Below are 16,003 nucleotides of genomic sequence, written 5' to 3'. Positions count from 1 at the left end.
AGAGGAGCTGCAAAGGAATCTTAGCAGCCACAATTTGACTCACTACCTCCTGAGGGACTTTGCTGGGGAAGGCTCCAATGTTAGGTTCTTGGTCAAATCTCTGCTCCACCTATATCAATGTCCATGCCTTTGGATATTTTATTTTATCTTTATAAGCCTCATAGAAAACCATTTTGTACACCATTAACTTTTTATCAAGGCAGGGAACAACCTGAATGTTCACCTTAGGGGAATAAGCAAATGAAACGGATATACATCCACACTAGGGAAAACTGTGAGCCTTAAAAAATAATGAGGTCGGCTGGGTGAGGTGGTTCACACCTATAATCCCAGCACTTTGGGAGGCTGAGGTGGGCGGGTCATCTGAGGTCAGGAGTTCGGGACCAGCCTGGCCAACATGGTGAAACCCTGTCTCTACTAAAAACACAAAAATTAGCCGGGCGTGGTGGTCGGCGCCTGTAATCCCAGCTATTCAGGAGGCTGAGGAAAGAGAATCCCTTGAACCCAGGAGGCAGAGGTTGCAGTGAGCTGAGGTCGCACCATTGCACTCTAGCCTGAGCAACAAGAGTGAAACTCTGTCCCTCCCCCCCAAAAAATGAGGTTCATTTATATGTTCCGACATGAAAAAATAGGGATATATTGTTAGATGAAAAATCAAATTTTCAAAAATTATCCTAAGTAATGTATAAGAAAATAGAAAGCAAAGTGTACTTCCATTCACACACATATATTGATGTACATGTAGAGAAAAAAGTCTAAAGGAATATTTACTAACTAGATTTCAATGATTACCTTATGGGTACAGAGTGAGATGGCAGATGGGGTTATTGAGGTGATTCTCTACATTGTTTGATTGTTTACAATAAAAGCATATTCATTTAAAACCTGTGTAAGTAGAAGTAAAGAAAAGTGATGATGATGATTATTGTTGTTACTACTACGACATCTGTGACTACTACCTTCCCCACACTGCATGGGTCCTCAGCCAGGTGTTTGGGCAGGTTTCAAGGCTGTACATCGTGGCCTCTTCATAGTTCACGAAAGTCTTTTGCAGTCTAGGGGGAAAGAACAAACAATGCATAATTTAAAACATTTTTGTTAAAGGTACAGTTTTCTCCCAAAGTGAGTGATTTTTATATATTTGTGTGTGAGCATGAAGCGTTCTGTCAATTTTCTCACAGTGATCTACTTTATACTTTAACAACTTTCAGGAGTTTGCCTTTTTTTCTTTTTTTGCAATTATCCCTTTAAGCACAAATATTTAACTGACTATCATTGGATTTATTCTTCTTGAGTAAACGGTAGCTGTGCATTGACGTAGATCTGCAAAGCAGGAAAGGGGATATGGAGGGGGAGAGGAGGAGGGAGGGGAAGAGTTGGTGTGGGTGTGGCCAGGCCAGTGATTCCCTCCTTCCCATTGCTGATGGTGTCAGAACATTTGAGATCCTGGCCTGGGCCAGACCCCTCACAAAGGTGATACTCGGGATCCTGCCCAGCCCCCTGTAGGATGTGATGCCCAAGTTCCAGCCTATTCCTCTTCCCATGTCCCTCTTCCTCAACTCTTTTAGGGGTGGAGCAGGCCCTGCTGCAGAAACACCTTTGGCTGGAGCAAGTGGAAACAGCAGCAGGTTGCCCAGCTCCTGGAAGCACGGCGTAAATTGCAGGACTGAGGGGAACGGGTGGGAGAGAGGAAGGGCTTTAGCCTTCTTCAGAAACCAGAGTTTAAATCCCAACATGACCCTCAGGTAGCCAGACATGTAGAGCCAGTCTCTTGAGATCTCTGGGCCTCAGTTTTCTTCACATGCAGTCTGGATTTTGGGGGAAGAGACAGTGAGAGATGGATATGGAGAAGTGCTGGAACATGGCATTTTTATTACTGCCCACTGTGATAGGCATTTTCAATACAAATGAGGTCACTCTGCATAGAACTGGCAAGGATATGAATCTAAGGGTTGCAAATTCAAAAGCTATGGGATCAGAGAGGTACTGGTGATCTGGTGAGTGACAGGGGCTGAGTATAAGAGACAGTAGGGAGCATTGGAGACTGTGGCAAACCAGAATAACGCGTCCCATCATAAAAGGGATTGCTTAGGACTTGCCTCTAGAAGCACATCTAAAAAATGAAGGCTCAGAAGCAGTCAGTTGTCTAACTGATTAAGAAGGCAGAGATTTTTTTTGTTTTGTGAATGTGAAATCTCCAGGGTTTTGTTTTTTTGTTTGTTTGTTTGTTTGTTTTTTTGAGACAGTTTTCACTCTTGTTGCCCAGGCTGGAGGGCAATGGCGAGATCTTGGCTCACCAAAACCTCCGCCTCCCGAATTCAAGCGATTCTCCTGCCTCAGCCTCCCAAGTAGCTGGGATTACAGGCACGCACCACCACGCCTGGCTAATTTTGTATTTTTAGTAGATATGGGGTTTCTGTATGTTGGTCAGGCTGGTCTCGAACTCCTGACCTCAGGTGGTCTGCCTGCCTTGGCCTCCCGAAGTGCTGGGATTATAGGTATGAGCCACTCACTGCACCCGGCCGAAATCTCCAGGGTTTAAACATTGACTAAAAAATAAAACTGTGAAGTCCCCCAAAACATAACTGAAGGCCATAGCCAACTCTTAGGCCATCACTCTGCAACCTCTATATTAGGAAAAATAAAAGACAAGTCATCAGAGAAAAAAAAAAGTCAGAGAAAGGCTTTCAGAAATGGTCTGATGTCAGAAGCTTATCTGGTGATATAATGATCCCAGAAGGCTTGAGGGAAGACAAGATTTGCAAAATGGTTAACAGTGGAGTCACAGTAGGTCTTTGAATACTGGCTCTGCCACTTCCCAGCTATATGACCCTGTGCAAGGCATTTAAACCTCAGTTTACTCATCTGTAAAATGGGAATAAAAATAGTGCCTATCATAGACTTACTGTGAGGAGTAAACAAGGCTTGCAAGGCTCTTGGCATGGTAACCACAGTGTAATTGCACGATACATTTAACTACGGAATGAGTAAATGCTCTTAAAAGCATTTTGTGAGCAGGAAAGTGCTCTGAGAGTTAGGTGTGACTGATATGTACTCCAGGTACACCTATTTGGGTTATAATAATTAGGCTTTATGGAGAGTTTTATTTACTGTCCCTAGTTTGACTTTTGAGGCCTTTCTTCACATTTACCAGGACCTATTTGGTTTTGCATGCCTTGGGAGTAGCCGAGCGCTGTGGATCTCTGCATTCTTTGTTTTTACTGCATTTGTCTTTTCTTTCTGAAATTGTTTTTGCATTAAAGTTTCAAATGCATAAACATTGATCATTATGTGTATGCCTTGATAATGACTGAAATCATTGTGAATGCTTCTTTTCAGTAAGTATGCTTTTTACTTTTACTAACATTGCATGGAACAAATTACCCTGATAAGGTGTCAGTACTGAAGTGGGAGAAGGTTGGGGGTGGAGAGGCTAAAAGGAAGAGAAGAAAGTCTCTGTCTCAAATAAATAGAGTAATTTATATAGTGCTTTTGGATCTTTTATCACTTTCGATGCTTTCAGTTAAGGAGATTTGGGCTCAGGGGGATGCAGGAATTTGACAGTCACCCAGCTTGTTAGCAGCAGCGTTGGATCTGTGCCTAGAGTCTCTAATTGGGACTCTCTGTCACTCTCTCCTTGCCTTCATAGAATCTAGAGTGGTAGGAAGGTGGCCTGGAGCAGTGGCCGAATTAATTGGGTCAGTGGTCAAAAGAAGCACAACACACCCTCAGAGGGGCCCCAGTGCTGGGATGAGAGAGAAGCAGGCCTCTGACCTTTGGCTGAGGTGTTGAGCACAGTTCAACAGGATGACCATGCAGTGCACGGTGAGGACCCCGATGGCCAGAAGGCTGACAGGACCGACCTGGAGGGGAGAGGAGAGAGGGGGAAGTGAGCCAGAAATGATCACTCCCATTCCCTGGCCCTCTCACCGTCTGCGTGCTGGGGCCTGTTGCATAATAAAACTGTCTTTGGGGTGACAGACCCAGCCTGAATGTCCTCATGCTCCCAGATGCTAGAATTTGAATGCTCTTCTTAGCATCCCTGTAGAGTGGCTGCCCAACTTCTGCTAGGATACTTCCAGTGACAGAGAGCTCATTACCTTCCCACGTAGCCCATGCATTTTCTTTTTCCTTGAGTTCTACCAGTTTAGAGTTCCTTGTGGTAAATTTATTTCATTTGACACACCATGGCCCTCATTTCCTCCAAGATAATTGAGGACCAAGGTGTTCTTATGACTCAGTTCTCTTCCTCTGGTACAGAGATTATCAACAGGTGCCCTATTGACATTTCGGGGCAGATAATTATTTATTATCAGGAGCTGTCTTGTGCATTATAGGATGTTTAGCAGCTTTCCTGAGCCTCTACCCACTAGGTGTCAGAGACTCTTCCCCTAGATTGTGGCAACCAAAAATGTCTGTAGAGATTGTAAAGGTCTTTGGCTGGGGTGGCAGGGGCTGGTGCAAAATGATCCCAAGTTGGGAATCACTGCTGTAGTGTGTCTAATTTGTCGAGTTCCTTTTAAAAAGTGGGGCTGATTACTAATCATATCTTCCAGAGGTGATCAGAAGGGCATAAAGAGGGACCCTCTCACATCCTTTATTCTGAACACTTGTGTCTTTATAGATGTGACCTATCACAAAGATACAAATGAGGTATCAAGAGCACCACTAGACTCCACTGGAATGCAGGCTTCATGCAGCAGAGACTCTCGTGTCTTGTTTGCTTCTATATTCCCAGGGGCTACAAATGCACAGGGTAGATAGGTACTCAATAAATATTTCTCAAATGAGTCATGGCCAGAGGTTCTGGTGGGAGATGAAAGGTAAAGAAATCATCTAATGACTCTGAGGAAGCAAACATCAAAGAATAAAATCGTCGTCTTAAAAAGCAAATACCACCCTGGCAAAGATAGTTTGGCTGAGGACCGTGTTTTTTTGCAGAAGCTCTAGAACCCAGAGGATTCCAAAGGGGAGTGTCCCATCTCTGGGTTGGAACCACTAAAGATCAGAAGTCATGACAGAGGAAGCAAGGGTCTCGCCTTCTTTAGACATGGGAGCCACTTACCAGGCCTGGAGGTAAGAAAAGATTCACTGCAACGAAATGGAATTATATATTTGGTATCAATTCCATTCAATAGATGTTAATGGAAACTTGCTGTGTGCCAGTCCCTACAGAGGCTACCGTGGGGAGGTGCAAAGGGAAATCAGACAGTTTTTGCCCACAGAGATTTCAATTAAATGAGGAAGGTGGGTCTATTAAAAAACAAATATGTCGGCTGGGTGAGGTGGCTCACGCCTGTCATCCCAGCACCTTGCGAGGCCGAGATGGGCTGATCACCTGAGGTCAGGAGTTTGAGACCTGCCTGGCCAACATGATGAAAACCTGTCTCTACAAAGAATACAAAAATTAGCTGGGCGTGGTGGCCCACACCTGTAATGGCAGCTACTCGGGAGGCTGAGGCAGGAGAATCGCTTGAACCCAGGAGGCAGAGATTGCAGTGAGCCAAGATTGTGCCACTGCACTCCAGCCTGGGGGACAGAGCAAAACTCTGTCTCAATAAATAAATAAATAAATAAATAAATAAATAATAAATAAATAAATGTCTTATCTTCGTAAGTGCTTTAAGAATCCCAGGTAAGGTAGATATAAATGGTAGAAAAATACAAAGTGAGGATGGCATTAATGATCATAGGAAAGAGTAAAGTTTTAGAGAGGAGGCAATTTAAAAAGACAGGAACAAGGGGGCAGGAACAGCACAGGAAAAGAGAAAGAGGTAGGCTGGCGTGGGGAGAGTGGATTGGTGGGATTGATGGAGGCGTCTATCCTCATGTCCAAGACATTTTCTCATGTGCAATCATGTAGTTTGGAACAGGAGTCACACACTCAAATGCCTGCAGGGATTGGGCTGTTAATGCAAATGATGAAATGAGCTGCATGTGATCCTAGGGAGTGGGGAGGACTGTGGGGAGAACTGTGGCAAAGTAGAGTGAGATGAGCATGGTGAGTCTTTAAGAGTAATGGTGTGCCCCCTCCACGGATGCTCAGGTTGGACCCAGGTTGGCTCCAGAGGATTGATGCCAACAGGCACATTTTCAATTGCAGAGGTTACCCCCAAATTGCCCATTGATAACAGTATGAAAGCCTTCAAGACCTATCACCCCCTTCCGCAAATGAGCAAACCTAGTTCCCATCCCACAGATGCCTCTTACCAATAAGCCGGCATTCTTTATGGCCAGGGGAAGCCCCAGGAGCCCTGTGCCAATGTTGCATTTCAACAAGTGGATCAAAGTTTGCATCATCCTGTGGTGGGAAGAGTAGGGAGACAGAAGGTACTGTTAGTGGAAGGGAAGCATGGCCAGAAGCCCAGCCTCCTTCTGGCATCTCCAGAGCGCCTGATAGGAAGAGGGACAAAACCTGATGAGGTAGACTTGGAGACAACTCTCAGTTCTAGTGGTCTGTCCTGGAACATCTGATCTGGGGATGGTGCTAGTTCAAGTGACTCAACAAATATTTGATACACATTAGGCTCTAAGGGCAATAAAAATTGCTACCATTCTGGATAACACTCTACTACTGGTTGGTTCATTAATTCATCCAGTGATTTCTTTCATGAATTATTCTCTCAAATAACATTTATTGCGACCTAATACATGTCTATCAGTTAGATAGACAATAGAAAAAATTAGTAATAGTTGCCTCAATCTACAGTGAGGCATCAGGTTATTTATTAACTGACTCACTAGAAACAAAAATCTACCATATATAGAATATTTACTGGTTTTAGTTTGCTCCTTCATCCATTTGTTCAACCAATATTTACTGTGAATATGAATTGCTTGTGCTCTCTCTCTCTATATATATATATATGAAATGAGCTGCATGTGATATATATCTATCTATCTCTATATATATGTATCTATGAATTGCTATGTAATATATCCACATTATGCACTGGGTAAAATTTAATAATTTAATAACAATTGTTACTATGCATATAGAGTACTTATGGTGGTCCCAGCAGGGGGCTAGGGCCTAGGGTTCTAAATATTCTTCACACCTGTGCTGGCAGCTCCTGCCCAGGCATCTCCAATCTTGATGTGGATTGGCTAGGAAAGGTGGGAGCAGGATCATGAGAACAGAATCAAAAAGGAACTTAAATAAAAAGTACATGTGTAAGCATTGAACGCAGAGGTAGGAGCACTTAATTCTGAGTTCTAGCTCTGCTGCTAACCTACTGTGTTTGGTTACTACTTTGGGAAGCCCTTAGCTGCTTAGATCCTGTTTCACTGCCAAAAAAGGGAGAACAATTTTAGTCTTGCCTATGTCCCAGGGAAGCTGTAAGACTCAAAAGAGGTAACAACATGATGAATCATGGAATCATGAAGTGCTTCACAGATGTGAGCATCATCATCATCATATCATTGTCTCATCATCATCATGATCATCATCATGATCATCATCATCACTGCCACCTTTGGTTTGGCCTTCATGGTGCTCACTTGTTAGAAAGCGCATCCTTCAAGAGGAAGAAGAATTGGGATGATAGGAAAAAGGCAAGCATGGGCTGGTTTAAGCAAGTAGAAGAAGAATTGGGATGATAGGAAAAAGGCAAGCATGGGCTGGTTTAAGCAAGTAGAAGTGCCCCCTCCACCCAAGAACAAACGGGTACCTTGAAGATGCCATTGGGAGATACAGATGAAGTCTCAGGCTAAGACAGAGAATGCCCTTGTACCACACTTAAGTTGTCTGCAGGTGGCCAGGAGAGCCAAAACCAACTGCCCAAATAAGTCCAGCAGAGACAGTGCTCACATCTCTTTGTCTTATCCATTAGGGAGTCATGGCAAGGGGCTTGGAAGAAGCTGTACCAGGTCTTTGCATTTCAATGCTGACCTGAGAGAGGGTTGGGTTGCGAGAACAGGTGGACTGTTGGGGACTTCTGTGACTTCAGTCTATTGAGTGAAGTCTATTGACCTAACTTCTGTTAGGGCAGTCTATTCACCTAAGGATGGGGGGTGGGGCACCCATTGTCCCTTTACTTCCAAGAGATAACTTTTATTTCTTGATAACTGTAATTTGTCAATTCTTTAGTAGTAATTTCTCCAAAAGATGTGGTCCCATTTCCCACCCCCTGCTCTTTTTTCTTTTGTCTCTCACTTCTTTCCCATGACAGCATCAATGTCTTACCCCTATTTGAATCAGATATTGTGGGAAAGGTGAGACAAGGTTTCGGAGGAACCACTGTGCCTTAGCTGACAGCATTACCCATCTGGACCTTGAAGCATAAATAGATGTTGCAAGCTCCCCTGAGACTTAAAAAATTGGGTTTATATTTTTTCTTGAAAACTATACAATTGCTATTATAAAAGGAAATTCCAAAATCCCACCAATTGAAAATAACCACTCATTATAATTAGCACTCCTCTGGGCATCTTTTTTTGCTCTAAATGCACCAAATTTTACATAAAGAGAACCACTATACATTCTGGATCCTCAACTAATTTTCTGTGTGAATAAATGTGCTACACACTTTCCATGTCCATAGATTTCCTCCATCACTTGTAATGACTGTATCATATTCTACTGTATGTTTGTTCCATGTGTTAACCTTTCTCTTAATGTTTCCAAGTTTTCAATATTATTGAAACTGCCTTTGCAAAATTATAACAGGAAATTATGACAGTGAAAGAAATCAGACCTAACCAACTCCATCTTGGTTCTAGCCTTTAAGATGTCCTTGTTTATTCCTGGACATAGGCTGAACTAACTTTGGGAAGGAATTCACTTCATGGTTTGACTATTGGTATCAACCCTTTCCCAAAAAAGACCCCCTTCTTGCCTGGGGACCATTCTGCCTTTGCAGGACTAACAAATTGGCTATAACATTGGGTATTACAGTTTAGGGGTCATGCGGCCTCTGGCTCCAGGAGTCTAAACCTCCCCAAATTGTTCCTGGGGATAACATCACATTATAAAGCCTAAAATCAGTGTTTGAGTTATTTTGCAGACCCTGCACTCTGATGGACCATCTGAAACCACCCAGACCAGTCATCTGGCTAAACCAGTTCTGCCATCCCACCCAAGAATAGAAAACAGCAAGAAAAACTCACTTTGAGCCCCTGTGATTCCATCTCCAACCTGATCAATCAGCACTCCCCACTTCCCAAGCTCGTACCCACCAAATTATCTTTAAAAACTCTAATTCCAGAATGTTCAGGGAGACCGATTTGAATGATAATAAAACTCTGGTCTTGAGCTTGCAGTGAGCTGAGATCGCGCCACTGCACTCCAGCCTGGGCGACAGAGCGAGACTCCGTCTAAAAAAAAAAAAAAAAAACCTGTGGTCTCTTGCACAGCAGGTTCTGCATGAATTACTCTTTCTCCATTGCAGTTCGCCTGTCTTGATAAATCGTCTCTGTCTAGGCAGTGGGCAAGGTGAACCCACTGAGTGGTTACATTATAACAAATGCTTTGATAAAAATTATGCACTCTTGTGCTATTATTTCATTAGAAAAAATTCCTAGAAGGGGTATTATTAATCAAAGGGTATATTTATTTATATTTCATTATACTTTAAAAAACTAGATTGTAATATTTACAGTACAAAATTCAAAAGATAAAACACAATAATCCAAATCCTTATGAAACAAATATAAATCTCTTTTCTCTCAGCCTCCGAATTCTCTTCCCCAGAGGCAACCACTGCTGTCAGTTTTGTGTGTGTGTGCACGAGCTGTATACTTTCAGACAGGATTTGCCAAATAAATATTTGTATGTTTTATACAAATGACATTTTAGGATTTGACATGCAACATTGCCATCTAGAAAGATACCAATTTAATTCTTCCCAAAAAGATGAGAGAGGGCATTTCCTGATATCCTTATCAACACTGGGGATTGTCATTGATAATCTCTTCGTGCCCACAGTTATTACTGATCTGATGATTACCAGATAGCAGTCTGATTGACAGTAAGTCCTAGAAGAAGAGTTCTGTCGAGATCATGTCCTTTGCAGGGACATTGATGGAGCTGGAAGCCAGTATACTCCGCAAACTAACAAAGGAACAGAAAACCCAACACTGCATGTTCTCACTTGTAAGTGGGAGCTGAACAACGAGAACACATGGACACAGGGAGGAGAACAAGACACACACTGGGGCTGGTTGGGGATGGGGGGCAGGGGAAGGGAGAGCATCAGGATAAATAGCTAAGGTATGTGGGCTTAATACCTAGGTGATGGGTTGATAGGTGCAGCAAACCACTATGACACACGTTTACCTATGTAACAAACCTGCATGTCCTGTACATGTATCCTGGAGCTTAAAATTAAATTAAATTTAATTTAATTTAAAAAAAAGAGAGAAGAGTTCCATGTGTCTGAGTTTGGGGCAGTAAAGGTGGAGACATGGAGTTAGCACCTTTTGTTTTCTGGATGGATGGCATGGGGGGTTGGGGAGAAGAGGCAGAGAGAATAATGGCAGATGTGTGAGGAGAAGAAGGCAGCCAGAGACTGTGGAAGAAAGAAAGGGAGGAAGGAAAGGGCAGACAGCCTGAGATAGGAAACTGTCTCTGGAGACAAGCTGCTCATGTTGAGGGTGGCTGCTCTAGCTGGGTTCTTCGTAAAAACTGGGAAACAGGGCTAGTAGCCAGAGCCACAGGGATTGACCTCCTTAGATTCTGAGGTTTCATCTTTTATCCATGCATATCCTGTTAATGGAATAAGCATGTTAAGGAGATAGATGAAGGAAGACATAGTCCAGAGCTGCAAAAACAGCAGTGCTTGACCTCAGGCCTGGAAGGGCAGTGCGGCCACTTACGATAGTCCAGCTTCTCCAGCAGGATGGACATTCTCTGAAGTAATGCTACTGCTGCTCTCCAAGGGTGACTGAGATCCGTTGTCCAAGGAGTTCAGCTCACTGTTGTAGTCCCTTCCAAGCAATGACATCTTCAACACGGTGGGTAGGTGGCAGAGGCTCAGGGTTAAGGCTCTGAATGAGCCTCTGATGGGTCTTTCTCCAGAGAAACCATGGCTGCTGACCTGAGATGCTGGCTCCTAACCCCAAGGATGCGTGCTGCTGGCTGAAGCCTGAAGTGCATGAATCAAGGAAGCGGTGGTGGCAGGAGAGGCTAATGTTGATGATGCCTCACCTGGTTCTTGGGGGACTTATGAAAGACCCATCTCAGTCAGGATGGTCCTCAGTTTCCCTCACAATTGCTTGCCCAACCAGGACTTGCCTGGGCTTTTGGCCTCTCCTAGTTTAGCCTTGCTGCTGTAGGGCAAAGTGAACAGTGTGACTGGGAGGAAGAAGGCACCATTGGATTGGAGGTCCTGGTGCCTGGATGTGGGGCCAGGCTCAGTGCTTGTCTGTCTTTAGCAAGGAAGAAACCAGAGCTACCTCACAATGGAGGCTGCCCAGCCAATGAGCTGCTGCAGAATCCTGGGATGCAGATGTGGCCCAACAGAGCATAATCCAGCTACCATGTTCCCTGGGTGGGGTGAAAAGTGGCTTGTAAGGCCCAGTTCAAATGCCACCTGCTCAGAATTTCTATACAGGAGGCATGTATGGCCTGCCAGTGATTTGGAAGGGAGTGCAGGTCATGTTTAAAAAAAATCATTTGTTCAGAAAATATTTATTGAGCATCTAATATATGCTAGAAACTGTTCTCCATGCTGGGAATATATTAGGGTAGAAAACTTACTACAATCTCTGTTCTCATGGAATTTACAATCTGGAGGGGCTGGGGGAGACAGACAATAAACAAAACAAATATATCAAGTATCTGTTAGTAAAAAGTGGTATAGAGAAAATCCAGGCAAGGGTAATGGGGAGTGTCAGCTAGGGGGAGGGTCACAATTTTAGATTGGGTGATCAGAGAGGGCCTCACCTAGAAAGTGACGTTTGGGCAAAGGGCTGAACAAAGTGAGGGAGCACAGCTCACATAGGTCTTGGGTAAGAAAATCCCAGCAGAGGGGCAAGAAGGGCAAAGGTCCTGAGGCAGGAGAGTGCCTGGGGTGTTTTAAGAATGGCAGTGAGGTCATATGGCTATCTGGGAGCGCACAAAGGAGAATGGATTCTCCTGGCTTGTGCCTATTGCCCTGGCATAATTACTAATGGTGCCTCCCTTCATTATTAAAAGTATCCTGCAGCTGAGCGAGGTGGTGCACACTTGTAGATCCAACTACTCGGGAGGCTGAAATGGTAAGATTGATTGAGGCCTGGGAAAAGACCCTAAAAATAAAATAAAATAGGCCAGGCTCAGTGGCTCACACCTATAATCCCAGCACTTTGGGAGGCCGAGGTGGGCAGATCACCTGAGGTCAGGAGTTAGAGACCAGCCTGGCCAACATGGTGAAACCCCATCTCTACTAAAAATATAAATATTAGCCAAGCTTGGTGGCATGTACCTATAGTCCCAGCTACTTGGGAGGCTGAGGCAGGAGAATCTCTTGAACCCGGGAGGCAGAGATCGCACCATTGGACTCCAGCCTGGGTGACGAGAACAAAATTCCATCTCAAAAAAAAAAAAAGAAAATAAACAGAGATATCCTGGTTTTGATGACAAATTACATGGTCACACCGGAGATGTGGTTAAAGAGGTAATGAAAGTGGGATGGAGTGGGTGGGCAGGATCTTGTAGGCTATTGTAACAACTTTAGATTTTACTTTAAGAGATGAGAAATCATGGAGGGTTCTGAGCAGAGAAGTGACATGACTTAAATATTTTGACAGGATGTCTCTGGCCATTTTTTTTTTTTTTTTTTGGCCAGCAGATTGAGGGGTGCAAGGGATATCAATTAGGAGGCTATTACAATAATCCAGGAGGGTGTTGCAATGACCCAGGTGTCAGTCTGTAGTGGCTTAAACCAGAGTGGTAGTGAAAGAGATGGTGAAAAGTGATTGAATTCTGGATACTTTTAAAGATAAAGCCAAGAGGATGTGCTGATGAACTTGAGGTGGGGTATAAAAGAGAGAGGAATCAAGGAAGACTCCAGTATTTTTGACATGAGTAACAGAAAGAATGGGACTGGCATTAACAAAATCGCGTCCTGAAGCTGCTTTTGCAGAGCAAGCACCAGCACTGAACTTTGATTGCATGTTTGTTTGGGATGACTGCACAGATTGCTTATGAAGCTCATGGGGGCCAAGGTACTCCCCACACCACCTCTTAGTGCTACTGTAAAATCAGCACTGGGAGCTTCTCTCTTCCTCTGAATATCAAATGAAATTTCTCTCTCCTCTGATGCCCAAAAGACTTTTTCTCAAGTTGAAAATAATTTCCCCTCCCCTGTTGCACTTATTCATTTATTATTTTATTTTATGTTTATTTTTTTGAGACAGAGTTTCACTGTCACCCAGGCTGAAGTGCAGTGGCATAATCACAGTTCACTGCAACCTCCTCCTCCCGGGCTCAAGCGATCCTCCAACCTCAGCCTCCCGAGTAGCTGGGACTATAGGCATACACCACCATGCCCAGCTAATTTTTGTATTTTTTGTAGATATGGGGTTTTGTGGCCGGGTGCAGTGGCTCATGCCTGTAATCCCAGCACTTTGGGAGGCCGAGGTGGGCAGATCACCTGAGGTGAGGAGTTAGAGACCAGCCTGACCAACATGGTGAAACCCCATCTCCACTAAAAATACAAAAAATTAGCCAGGCATTGTGGCATGCACCTGTAATCCCAGCAAATCGGGAGGCTGAGGCAGGAGAATCACTTGAACCCAGGAGGCGGAGGTTGCAGTGAGCCGAGGTCACGCCATTGCACTCCAGCCTGGACGACCGAGTAAGACTCTGTCTCGAGAAAAAATTAAAAAAAAAAAAAAGAGAGATGGGGTTTTGCCAGGTCATTTATTCATTGTTTTAATACTTACCTAACCCATGCCTATTCTATATAAGGTGCTGCAGATTTAACAATGAATAGGATGGACCGTGGTTCCATTTTCAAGGAGTCTGTCTTTCCTTTAGTAGGAAGACAGACAGTAAACAAGTAAACAAGACAGTGATCGATTATAATAAATGTTATGCTTGTTTTAAAACAAGGCAAAGCCAAACTCACAACTACAAAACAGAGACGGTGGAAATCACCATCACCCAGAGCAAGCACACAAAAGGATGTTGGCTTGTAATTTCCTTTTCTTTTTTCTTTTTTTTAATGTATCTTTGTCTGGTTTTGGTATCGGGGTAATACTGAACTTCTATAATAGTCAATGAGTTTGGAAGTAGTCCCTCCTCTTCTGTTTTTTGGAATAGTTTGAGTAGGATTGGTATTAGTTCTTCTTTAAATGTTTAGTAGAACTCAGCAGTTAAGCCATAGGGTCCAAGGCTTTCCTTTACCTGGAGACTTTTTATTATTGCTTTGATCTCATTACTTGTTATTGGTCTCTTCAGGTTTTGGATTTCTTCCTGATTCAATCTTGGTAGATTGTATGTGTCTAGGAATTTGTCCATTTCTTGTAGATTTTCCAATTTATTGGCATATAGTTGCTCATAGCAGCCATTAATGATCCTTTGTATTTCTGCAGTATCAGTTGTAATGTCTCTTTTTTCATTTCTGATTTTATTTACTTGGATCTTCTCTCTATTTTTCTTAGTCTGGCTATTGGTTTGTCAATTTTGTTTAACTTTTCAAAAAAACCAACATTTTGTTTTATCGATCTTTTATATTGTTTTCTTCATTTCAATTTCATTTATTTCTGCTCTGATCTTTATTATTTCTTTTCTTCTACTAATTTTGGGTTTGGTTTACTCTTGCTTTTCTAGTTCTTTAAGATGCATTTTGTTTGTTTTTTGAAATGGAGTCTCGCTCTGTTGCCCTGGCTGGAGTGCAGTGGCACAATCTTGGCTCACTGCAACCTCCACCTCCTGGGTTCAAGTGATCTCGTGCCTCAGCTTCCCAAGTAGCTGGGATTACAGGCACCCACCACCATACCCGACTAATTTTTTTTGTATTTTTAGTAGAGACGGGGTTTCACCATGTTGGCCAGGCTGGTTTTGAACTCCTGACCTCAAGTGATCCACCCACCTTGGCCTCCCAAAGTGCTAGGATTACAGGTGTGAGCCACCGTTCCCAGCTAGATGCATCGTTAGATTGTTTATTTGAAGTTTTCTCTATTTTTGATGTAGGCACTTACAGCTATAAACTTCCCTTTTAGTACTGCTGTTGCTGTATCCCATAGATTGTGGTATGTTATATTACCATATCATTTGTCTCAAGGATTTTTAAATTTTCTTCTTAATTTCTTCACTGACCCACTGATCATTAAGGAGTACACTATTTAATTTCCATGTGTTTGTATAGTTTCCAAACTTCCTCTTGTTGTTGATTTCAAGTTTTATTCCATTGTGGTCAGAGAAGCTGCTTGGTATTATTTCAGTTTTTTGGAATGTTTTAAGACTTGTTTTGTGACCTAACATATGGTCTATCCTTGAAAATGATCCATGTGCTGAGGAAAAGGATGTGTATTCTTAAGCCATTGGATGAAATATTCCATAAATATCTGTTAGATCTACTTGGTCTATAGCACAGATTAAGTCCTGTGTTTCTTTGTTAATTTTCTGTCGGGAAGATCTGTCCAATGCAGAAAGTTGGATGTTGAAGTCTCTAACTATTGGTATCTATTTCTGTCTTTAGCTCTAATAATATTGGCTTTATATATCTGGGTGCTCCAGTGTTTGCTGCACATATAATTACAGTTGTTATATCCTCTTGTTGAATTGACTTTTTGATCATTATATAGTGAACTCCTTTGCCTCTTCTTACAGCTTTTGTCTTAAAATCTATTTTGCCTGATATAAGTATAGCTACTCCTGCTTTTTTTTAATTTCCATTGGCATGGAATATATTTTTTCATCCCTTTATTTTCAGCCTATGTATGCTTTTATAGGTGAAGTCATTTTCTTATAGGCAACAGATCAGTGGGTCTTGTTTTTTTATTCATTCAGCCAGTTTATGTCTTTTGATTGGAGAGTTTTGTCCATTTACATTCAATGTTATTATTGATAAATAAG

The 16,003-nt window shown here is 42.8% G+C and overlaps 2 protein-coding genes across 3 annotated transcripts in view; one reads left to right on the top strand and one right to left on the bottom strand.

Moving 5' to 3' along the window:
* Positions 1 to 11,085, bottom strand: part of SLC36A3 (solute carrier family 36 member 3) — a 29,151-nt gene extending 18,066 nt beyond the window's left edge. For both annotated transcript variants that reach the window (XM_003266676.4, XM_003266675.4), the window contains exons 1-4: positions 10,816 to 11,085; positions 6,211 to 6,301; positions 3,775 to 3,863; positions 960 to 1,055 (exon numbers count right to left, since the gene is read on the bottom strand). In XM_003266676.4, the coding sequence (XP_003266724.1) occupies positions 960 to 1,055; positions 3,775 to 3,863; positions 6,211 to 6,301; positions 10,816 to 10,943 (404 nt within the window). In that variant the 5' untranslated portion in view covers positions 10,944 to 11,085. The remainder of the gene's footprint in view (positions 1 to 959; positions 1,056 to 3,774; positions 3,864 to 6,210; positions 6,302 to 10,815) is intronic.
* Positions 4,971 to 16,003, top strand: part of SLC36A1 (solute carrier family 36 member 1) — a 210,965-nt gene continuing 199,932 nt past the window's right edge. Inside the window, exon 1 of the mRNA XM_030826348.1 lies at positions 4,971 to 5,076. The gene's annotated coding sequence lies outside the window, so the exon portion shown is untranslated. The remainder of the gene's footprint in view (positions 5,077 to 16,003) is intronic.

The sequence above is a fragment of the Nomascus leucogenys genome, chromosome 2 (genome assembly GCF_006542625.1).
Source record: "Nomascus leucogenys isolate Asia chromosome 2, Asia_NLE_v1, whole genome shotgun sequence".
Lineage (NCBI taxonomy): Eukaryota > Metazoa > Chordata > Mammalia > Primates > Hylobatidae > Nomascus > Nomascus leucogenys.
This window is presented reverse-complemented; position numbering and strand designations above follow the sequence as displayed.